Source organism: Dryas octopetala, chromosome 9 (genome assembly GCF_963921425.1).
Source record: "Dryas octopetala chromosome 9, drDryOcto1.1, whole genome shotgun sequence".
Classification (NCBI taxonomy): domain Eukaryota; kingdom Viridiplantae; phylum Streptophyta; class Magnoliopsida; order Rosales; family Rosaceae; genus Dryas; species Dryas octopetala.
In genome coordinates this window covers 6,325,092-6,336,079 of record NC_141374.1, presented here as the reverse complement: position 1 = coordinate 6,336,079, position 10,988 = coordinate 6,325,092, and the positions used below count along the sequence as shown (strand labels likewise).

At 33.9% G+C, this 10,988-nt stretch overlaps 1 protein-coding gene across 1 annotated transcript; it reads right to left on the bottom strand.

Annotated features, from left to right (window-relative positions):
• Positions 1–2,846: 2,846 nt before the first annotated feature.
• LOC147273454 (Eukaryotic translation initiation factor eIF2A family protein) lies at positions 2,847–10,007 on the bottom strand. Its single transcript, XM_086257079.1, has 14 exons — positions 9,864–10,007; positions 8,396–8,473; positions 7,962–8,316; positions 7,560–7,746; positions 6,869–7,103; positions 6,719–6,787; positions 6,053–6,154; positions 5,729–5,769; positions 4,578–4,711; positions 4,022–4,085; positions 3,818–3,914; positions 3,603–3,721; positions 3,391–3,413; positions 2,847–3,290 (listed from the first exon to the last, which is right to left on the bottom strand). The coding sequence occupies exons 2-14, from the start codon at positions 8,433–8,435 to the stop codon at positions 3,203–3,205; spliced, it is 1,554 nt and encodes a 517-aa protein (XP_086113205.1). The 5' UTR covers positions 8,436–8,473; positions 9,864–10,007; the 3' UTR covers positions 2,847–3,202.
• Positions 10,008–10,988: the final 981 nt, after the last annotated feature.

Genomic DNA, 10,988 nt, shown 5'->3' with positions numbered 1-10,988 from the left:
GTAGAAAGTATGTTGAAGCTAAAACTAAAAGAAGTTAAGTACATAGAAGCACTCTATACTTATTAAGTCTCTTCACTTAACAAGTATTTAGATCAGATACTCTAAAACTATATTTGAGTCAGCACATAAGAACCACATACATAAAAAGCTTTGGTTATCAAGAGAAGGATCGAATTCCTTGTGAACAATACTTTGCTAGCTCCATTCCTGATGGAAGAACTCCATCCATTTCCGTTTTACAAATTCATATATATTTTTGTCTTTTCATTCTATTCATACATAAACTGAAAAGATAAAGAAACGAACGTGGGTTTGTGAGATGGGAATGAAGTAATTCCTCCATTGCCAAGCATATTTCCATGAAAGAACTATCGCTCAGAAAAGAAGCTCATGTGAGGAAGAATATTCAATATTTCTGCTCTAAAAAAAGAGTATTCAATTTGGTCTGATCAATATTTAGTTTAACAATATTTGATTATTCTTTTTGTTATATTAGAGATAATCGAATTTTAAACCTATCATATTCTTAATCCATATTTATCATTTAAACTAATCCTAAAGATTTATGTATTTCTTTTATAGCTAGATATACTTATTGAATCTCTCCAAAAATTACCTAAGTTTGAGATTGGATACACATTATTTGGGGCAGATATCGACCTCACACAAAATAATCATTATGGATTATGTAACAAAAAATAATAGTTCTGTATTATATTTTACGTATAAATGGAAAAGACAATAGTACGTGTAGGCATGCATGTAAGTAACTTGGATGTTTGCCATGACTCATGAGTGGTGAGATCTCATGAAATTTCCGCAGCTATGTCCAATAGAGTACTTTGTCGTGTATATGCGTCATATTCATAATTGATAGGCGGTGGATAGATGGTGTTTTCACTAAATTTATTTCATTAAATCTATTTATTTAAATAATATATTTGTATATGTTTCAATATTTTACTTATTAGAAATAAGTTAAATTTAGTCTTTCTAATATGTTCCATGGTCTTGTAATAGAGCTGCTCATTTGCTTGCTCGGCATGCATTGTCTTGTGGTTCCATGTTGAGTTGGGTTCATGAGGCTCCTGATTGGCTTCATGACCAACTTGCAATTGATTCTGTAATTCCCTTATAGTTTCAATAATAATGATCTCTCATTCAATCAAAAAAAAAAAAAAAAAAAGGAAGTTCAATTTTGAGTGAGCTCAAAATTAAAAAAAGAAACACGTACTTTCACTTTTGTGAACAGACTGAGTGAAGTAGCTAGTGCATGTTAAAATACGTAAGGGGTTTATAACAATGCTCTTGAAACTATCACCCGTGCCTTATTTTACACTCTCAAATTTTATACTGACTCACTATGCAGCCCAAACGTTAATTTGTGTGTCACTTTATCTCAATTCGCAGCTTAATTAATTTTTTCATGTCCCATGCTGATGTGGTTTATAAATGACAAATTGTAGAGAGATACTTCTGTGCTGACAATAATACTCCTCCAAAATTTGCCTTTCATAAGCCAATCAACATATGAGGCTTAAAAGTTAACTAGGGTAAGGAATTCGGACAAAGTAACATGCAAATTAATATTTAGAAATGAAATGAGTCATTAAAGTTTAGGAGCAAAATAATTGAGTCCGGCTAATCTGAGGGATAAAATATAAGACATAAGTAAAAGACAACATATCCAATAGTTGAATTTAACAAGATTGTAAAAATCAATACAGGATTAAAGTACATTCAACCCTTAGTCGCTTAGATAGTTAGATGTTTTGTTCCTCATATATTTGCAAGTGATTTTTTGATCAAAAAAGGCTTCACCAGCTGATTTGTGGTGGTTTGTGCTTTCTTGTATTGGCTTTTTGAATTAACCTGTTCACAACTTTTTTAATTACATGCAAATATGCGGTTGTAAGATGAACATATGGTTCACTCCCATTAGGAATTAAATGCAACAAAGAGTTAAGTTACATATATTGTTGGTGGCTGGTCTAGTCAGTTTCAGTACTTTGTACTATTCTTTATAAAAATCAAAGTGGGTCTCTATTCTCTAAGCGGGACCTAAAACCCATCCACCTATGACTCTACGACGCAAAGGCTTTAAATTTTCCGGGATTAATTATTGCCCAATAATGAAATCTTAATAATCACATGGGTGTTTCAGTCATTATTTACCTCTCCTTTTTTTTTTTTTTTTTTTTCTTTTCTTCTCTTTTTTTATATAAAGAGAAACTGCCTCTTCAAAATAATGCAAAATTATCATTGTAACTATCTTTTCAGCTTATTAATAGACATGGTCCCAACTATTTAAGATTACGAAAATTACCACCATGCTGTAGAGGATTTGAACCAATGGAATATGGAAGAACCATACCATTAAGATTTAACATCATATGTGCACTTTTTCCAAACTATTCCATCTACTAGACGAATTTTTTCTCTAACAAAGGATGTAAAATGCAGGACTGATGCAAAGAAATGAGAAAACGTTCGAAAGCTCTCTCCCATCCCACATTATAGAAGGCCTCATGAAAACAGAAATGTATTTATATGTAACACGATGCTTCTGCACTATAAGTTGTAACCATATGTATATCCACCTCTTGAAAATGCAGATTATACAAGGGAAAATTATTATACCATCATGATGTTACACATATATCAATTACTGAAAAGAAAAATGAAAATGGTTCACTGAAGAACTTGGATACTGTTACACGTTACCAGTATATATCTGATTCACTTAAAGTGATTGAAAAAAAAAAAAAAAAAAAAAAAAAAAAAAAAAAAAAAAAAAAAAAAAGAAAGAATGAAAATGACTGAACTTGGATAACGCATTAAAATGATTGAAGAAACAGCTGGATTTTCAATCATACCATCATAATGTTAAAAATTTAGCAGAACATTCATGTTCTCTCATCATTTTTCTTTCATCTCCCATTGTGGACGAACAAAGCATGATAGAAGGTTTTGCATATAAAAACATATATGCTCGGACATGCAGATATCACAATTATGAGCTCAAATTTTTTTAAAGAATAAGCAAAAAAATCTGGCTTAAGGATCAAATTTGCACTCAGACCTGATTAAGAGTGGTAATTGTAGGAAAATCTACCCCTCAAGCCTAGAAATCCACTTCTAGGTATATGCATTGATCCTGTAGGATGCATATAGGCCAACTCAAACACAATCCTGCTTTCAATCAAGTACCATTGGCACCCTCAACAGCCTTTTTCTCCTTTTGCTTTTCCCTTTTCTTCTTGTTTCGCAATGCATTCTTGCTCATTGTTCTTCATTAGTTGACATGGACAAGCATTTAATAAGATTAAATTGTATGAAAATCCAAAACATTACGTACAGAAGAAACAAGAAAAATATGCGTGTACTTACTCTGTAGGACTCTCTCCAAACAACTGCCATTACAAAACCATTGAAACTATTAGCATCACATCAAGAAATTAACCAATCAAAAACTAATAGAAAAGCTTCCAAGCATGCATGTCACTAGCATCCATAAGATACCAAAGATCTATGGAGAAGCAACATAAATCAAAGAAACCAATATATCTCCTGTAAAAAAATACAATATATATCATATATACCTCTGCCTGAACAGCAGCAGCTTTCTGAGCATGTGGGGGCCGATATGCAGCAGGCTTTTGTGCAGGAGGGTTGCTAATGCTGGCTTTTGCAGAAGTCTTGGAAGATTTCAGCCTTTCTCCTGAAAATTATCCAAGTTACCAAGGGAACCAAATATATACATGTAGCAAATCCAAATCCACAATCAATTAAGTTTGAAATACTGCACAAGAGCAACCTTGAGATTTGGTTTCTGCAACTTCTAATGATTCAATGGACTTGACAAGTTCAGCAATGTCACCAAACCTATCTGGTGACTCTGGTTTCCAGTCAGCCTGAACAAATAGTAGGTGCCAAAAATAAAAAAGAAATCAAGGAGGTGCACACAAGAATAAAAGAATTGTTTTAAGTCACATTAAGAAGGGTCACCATCAACACTGACCTGATACAACTTGTCAAACATCTTCTTGAAGAATAATGAACCGTTGTAGTGGAAAATCTTAATCCTTCAATATAGAACAAAAGAAATATAAAGTGGTTTACTGAAAAATAAGTTTCTTTGAACCAGACCATCATATTACATATCCCATCCATCCCATATTATAGGATATGCGCACATCACCAATAGAATATGCAAGAGATGAGTAAATATGCTCAGACTGCCCTTGCTGATTTCACTAATGAACAATTCAAATCAATCCAATGGTGAGAATGGTCTATAACATCAAGACGAACAAAATTTTGTGCCAATGGATAGACATAAACTTCTCTCAGGATGATGGTATATAATCAAAATTTACTTGGAAGATTGACAATCAAGTAAAACAAGAGCCAAAAATGCCAACAGAAGTTCTAGACAGGCACATGGTAAACACAGGCCTAGTGTGCCTAATTTTTTCATGAAGTGTACCAAATTAGTTCACTGAAGTGCACCTTCCATGTACTTGATCATTTCGCCAACTCTCAAATTCTGTAACAGTACCAAGAGATTAACATACCCATTGTCAACTTGTAATCTTGGAGCTGTTGTGGCAGTCATGAAGTAGCGTCCATCTGGAGACCATTCGCTTGTCACAGACAATGCAGCCTTAGTTGTCCCAAGTTGTTTTTTCTCTATATAGTCCCAAAATGCCTATACGGTAAAGAAAACACAAATCGAATTCAGAAATCAGAAAGTCAAACATCATCATGAATGCATAATGGAAGAAAAAAGAAGAGACAACACAAAGCATTGAGGAGGAGGAGGAGATTAAGATTGACGGGTTGGAATGGAGTCCAATAGGTGAAAGTGCCTGGAAAGGCCTTTGAGGAGGAGGAGATTAGGAGGCTGATGTTTGAGTGCAATAAAGAAAAGTCCCCAAGGTGGATGGTTTCCTATGGTAGTCTTTAAACAATGCATGGATGTTCCAAAGAGGTATTTTTTAAGAGTCTTTGACAAGTTCTATAACAATGGAGTGGTAAATGCAGCAACAAGTGCGACTTTTACTTGCCCTTTATATTCATAGAATGTGAATTGAGAAGCAGCAGTTTCTTAGGTTTCTGTGGTGCCAAAGCCTGGGTGCCTCAAAGTTTATGGTTCCCGCTCTATTTGAGGGTTATATGTATCTCATTGTTCTTGTTTTGTTTTGTTTTGTTTGAGTTCTTTAAGTGGACCACTGTGTTTGTAATGTTTCTACATAGTTTGAATGAATGCGTTCTGTTTCTTATCAAAAACAAAAACCTCAACTATCTCTCTGCATGCGTAAGATTTATGGATATGAAGATCATTAGAAAAAAATTAATGCATATACAGTTCTTGACTGAAATACATAAGACACTTGGGGTTTTTAGTTTTTTTAGGTAAATGAAGTTGAAAGTATTTAATAGCGTCCAAACAAGTATCAGATGCAGGATGACTATGTTTCATGTTTTCGAGTGTCTGATTTTCCAAATATCTTATGGTGCAAGTCTCACAATAGTTTTTCCATCTTGACTTTGAACTTCACTTGAGATAGAATTTTCAAAAAATTACTGACTGATGCACCTATTAAACAACCACAATTTGCAGCCAGTAACTAATTAAGTTGATCAACAGAAAGAATAAAAAGTGGTCTAACAAAAAATAGGCCAGAAGAAAAACACAAAAAGTTAAAATAACTTAATAGCATACCATATCACCAGGCAAGTTACCAAAGCCTGCCAAACACAGAACTGCAAACGAGATGATTAAGGCCACAAATATATAGATTTCCTTTTGTCTCCGCCAAAAAATAAATATATATAATATTATGTTATACGATATTATATTGTATTATTTTCTATTATGTTATGCTCCCGGGGTGGGTGTCACTGCTTTTCACCCATTCACTCATTTTTTTCCATGTGTCTACAACTTAATGAACTTACTCAAAAGAACCAAATAATTAAAGAGAACTTGAGAAACCAAAAAAATAAATAAGTTAATGTTCTCAAGAAGGACAATTCTTAAGGATACATTTTCCCTTTGGATTCCACCGGATAGTATTGTATGGGCCTGTTCCAAGCTCAAGAAGAGGATTGCACTTCTTGTCAAACACCGTCGTTTTAGAAGGCATAACTAATATAGTTGAAGGAACAAAACATAATCTGAACATTTGCAAAAAGGATTACAATACATGATGAGCTGAAAATAAGTGTACCAAAACAAAAAAATAATAATAAAATGAAAGATGAACATACTAACATAGCAATTAGCATTCACACCTGAATAAAAAATTAAGAAAAAAAAAATCTTGCACTGTAACTTCTGGCTATTACAACAATTCTTACGAACTAGTACTGCTTGCATGAAATATGTTCAGAAAAGAGGATTCGTCAGTAGAGAGTCCTACTCACAAGATTTTTCAAATATATATATATATATCAATAATTTTACTCACGTATCTAGAATATATTGACCTGTCCAACAAATTGAACACAAGTCAGACAGAAATTCACCCCAATGTTCTGAGCACTAGAGTGCCATGTTGAGAAGCCTATAAAGACATGTACTAAAATTCTTGATATGCACTCAAGACTACGCTTACTTTTAAATTAAAAAATATGCATTAAACATTCTAAGTCTTTGGAAAATGTCCTGTTAAGATGTCTTTTCAAAACATCTAAAAGGAAAAAAGGATACAGCCATAAACTACAGCAAATTTTGAGCCAGAATATGACCACTGAACATCGTGAACGGGCCCCTCTTTACCTGCCAAATATTGAAGGATTAGGCTGCACTCTGCAGGCAGTTGATAATAAATTTTGGTTTACCATTGAAGTTGGAACATACTAAGAGGTACAAGTCCTTCATGGGTCCCATCTGTCGTCAAGTAGTTTAGCTTTGATTCCCCATAGTAACTCTGGTTGGTTTTATCAACATCGGACTGCACCACAACTAAAAGCCCAGTTGAGCCATTATTCCAAATCAATTGCACTGTTGAACATCGGTAGAAACTCCGTCGAGCAACAGGTTGACTCTGTAAATCTTTTCCACAAGAAAATATTTGGATACTGGCAGGCATCCCCTACATAAAAAGAAAAATGAACTTTACAATGTAAAAACAAGCCTGGGATATTAATGTGAAACATCAGCCACTTTTCTAATCACTTTCTATATATGAAAAAGTTGATATTATATCTGCTTCTAAATGAACGATATGCCAGCCACTGGATCTTCCCAATCCAAAGATACTGCATAATTTCACAATTTCCCGAAACTACACTCTTCCATGTTTGATACTCCAAAACTGTCGAACACTTGCATTCAAGTTCAGAGTGGTAACAAATTTAATGTAATAAGAGACAAACCACTTTTAAATTGTAGGCAATTTAAAATATTAGGCAATTCTGAATTGTTAAAAGAAAGTGAAACTTTTTAAAAGTATCATGTAAAGAGAAGGAAACTGCCTTTCATATGATCCCATACTAGATATAAATTTATAAAGAAGTCCCTACAGTAAACTAAAGGCAAGATTACAAACCTTGGATTCTGGAACAAATGCTGCCACATGGGAGCCAGGTGCCTTAGAAAGCTCAAGTGCAGCCACTCCAGGAATTCTTAGCCGATAGATAACTCCTTTAGAGAAATCCCCAGTATCCAAAAATTGTATCTCATTTGTTGCCAGTCGACATGCAACAGCTTCATCAGAGCTGAATCTAATTGAGGGCCTGAAGAGCATATAATTTTACTATCAAAATTTGATTGACATCACATAAATGACATACATGCCAAATGACATAACATGAAACATAGATGTTCTGCTTCACATATCAACAAGAAGAGAAATCAAGTGTACTCCATCTAAATGAAGAGACAGCTTTTTGGTCTATTTTTCTTCTTTTATTTTCTACAAACTATGGGCACTGTAAAATAAAATGAGTACCATGTAGTTTTTGTCATGTTCTTTTGGAATTGATGATAAACAGAATCCCCAGTCTCTGTCTTCCATAAGATCACATTCTTATCCTGTGGTGTTGAGGATTTCTGAAATGTCTGAAGATAAGTCCCACATGGGGACAAGGCAGCTGCACCAACATTGGGAACTTGAAAAGACCTGATCTCCCTGTAGCTGCTGCAATCGTATATGCTAATCACCGAATCAGACTTCATCACCATGAGCCTAGATCCATCTTCACTGAATTTCGTACTTGTGCAAGAAACTTTTTCAAGCTTGATACTGGGTTGCCCATCGCTAAATGGGGGCCCGTTCCAGAGTGAGAATCCTTCTGGTCCTCGAACTGGGAGAGAGGTGAAACAAAAATTAGAGAGACAGAAAATCATATAGCCAACTAATACAGATATCCATGATTTAAGTACCTAAGATATCCAGAGGCGGGGCAGGTTCAGCGGCTGCCATAGCAGGCTGACAGCAGTATATGTCAAGGAAACCTTACCCTGTGGATAAAACAAATTTGCTTCACTAATATAATAATATCAAAAAAAAAAAAAAAAACCATTACCATAAATACTAAATCTCAATAAACAGAGGCATGAATCATTGAGCCTACAAGTTACTTTAGAGCCAAACTTCTCATTCCCTATTGGTGAACTTTTGTACAGTAATTCCTAGCTTTCATCACAGATTTTGCATAAAATCTTTCATTTACATACAAACAAATGTACTTTTGAAATGTGATACTATATATAGAAACAACAAAAGAAACATTTCTTTCCATTGTTTATTGTCTTAAATAAAATTTTAATACTTTGCTTAATTATCAACAAACAAAAAATGAAGACACTATAATTGAATTTAAAAAACGGGTAAAAACTAAAAAAAAAAAAATCAACCAAGCACTTAAAAACCCAAAACACTACTTTCTCATCTTTTTTTCCGCAACCAAACAGCGCCTAATTCATTTTAATTATCTAGGATGTGTTTGGATGGAGAATTTGAAATTCCAAAGAACTATAAAGTGATGGTATTTGAAATGATGGGATTTGAAGTGATGAGATGTGCAAAGTAACTTGTTTGGTTAAGCTATTAGAAATGAAGGATTTGAAGTGATGCTATTTGTAAAGACCTAGTTTGGTTAAGCTATTTGATTGATGAGATTTAATTGTAGGATTTCTAATCCCTTGGTTGTATATTTTACAATTAGATACATAACCCATTTCCTATAACACAATCAAATTACTTTTCTAATCTTGCAACATAAACTTTATTATAAAAGCCTTCTTCTTTTCAAGGGAATCTTCTTCAACAAGTGAAATTTGGTTTCATCGTTCGCAAGCAGTTTTATAACTTTCCAACATTGATCTTCATCTAAGTTTGGAATTGTATTTACCTCAATATAAACTTCATCTACAATGATATACATAGGGTTAAATAATGATACGCAAGAAGCAGTAACTGTGATACCAAAAAAGCAGCCGCAAGACGAGCTAACACAAAGAGTTACTAGACAAGCCAGCTCGCAACAAGTTTCAAAACAAAACAAAGATACAAAGGCAAGCTTGCATACATCAGTAATACCACCTAAGCATACAACATCAGTATATTTCATATAAATTGCTAGAGAATAACAGATCAAAGCAAAAGCCAATTATGCCTGACACACAGAATCCATAATTTTCATCTCCCAGAAGAGAGAAACAAATTAGGTATATATTGATAGGAAAAAAAAAAAAAAAGATGAAAAAGAAAGAGATTTAAGGCCACAAAAGAGGGATTCTATTTCAAATTTTAGGCAACAAAAGATGTAAAATTTCTGGGGCAAGAAGAAACAGACGCGAGCTATGAAAATCTCTGAGAAATAAGAGCCATGGCCCATGGAGATGATACCTGGTTGATTTCTTCGACGCGAAGCCCTCCCAGCGGTGAATGTTTAGGTCGAGCAGTGTAGTCGACGCCAGCCAAATCTTGGTTTTGTGGGAACTTTCAAAATCCTGTTTAAAGAATCCAAACGGGACACTTCCATTTGCCAGTAAATTTTGCCCCCAGTTTGGCTATTATTTTGCAACTTGAGTATGTATCTTTCGGTATGTTATTGACAAATTTCAATTAAAATTTCAATTAAAATTTCAATTTCAATAAAATTAGACAAAAACAATAAAAATTACTATCAAAATATTAAAATTTTGAATAAAATTTTACGATATATTTATTTAACATATTATTTAATACAATGATAAAAAATATTAAAGAAATCAAATTATATAGTAGGTTTCATGTGATATAAAATGAATATAATACGCGTTAGAGACAAATATTGTTAAATAAAATTAGTATAATGAATAAATAAATTAGTATATTATTTATACTCTATAATTTATACACTAAATCCTAATACTAAACCTATATACTCTATATACTCTAATACTCTTTATATTCTATAATCTATACATTAAACCTTATATACTCTATAATCTATACTTTATATTGTTTATGATATAATATAGAATATTAGGATTTAGGCTTTTTATGGTATTTTTAATTATTTTTATATAGAAATGTATTAGGATTTAAAAGCAACTAAACGAAACTTCAAAACGACCAAACCAAACCCCAAACCTTTTTTTTTTCCAATTGCCCAAAGGCCCAAAATTTTTTTTTTTCTTTTCAATTGCCCAAAGGCCCCATACCCCAATCAACCCTAAACTTTTTTTTTTTTCTTTCCTTTCTTTTCCCCCGTGACTCTCCATTTCTCCAGCAGTCTTCCTAACTTCAAGTCTAACCTTCTCTTTCTCTAACCCAATCTGCCTCCCACTCCTCCCCCCTCACTGATCTCTTCTCTCTCCTCCCTCCTTCCTCATTCCTCCTTCCCTCCCCGATTTCTTCTCTCCGCGACTCCGCCGATCTCTTCCTTCTCTCCCTCCCTGATTCTTCTCTCTTTCCTGCGATGGCTGGTGACGAGGCCGGCCACCTCTGCCTCTGGTCTCTGCCTCCCAGGCTCACCTCTGCCTCTGG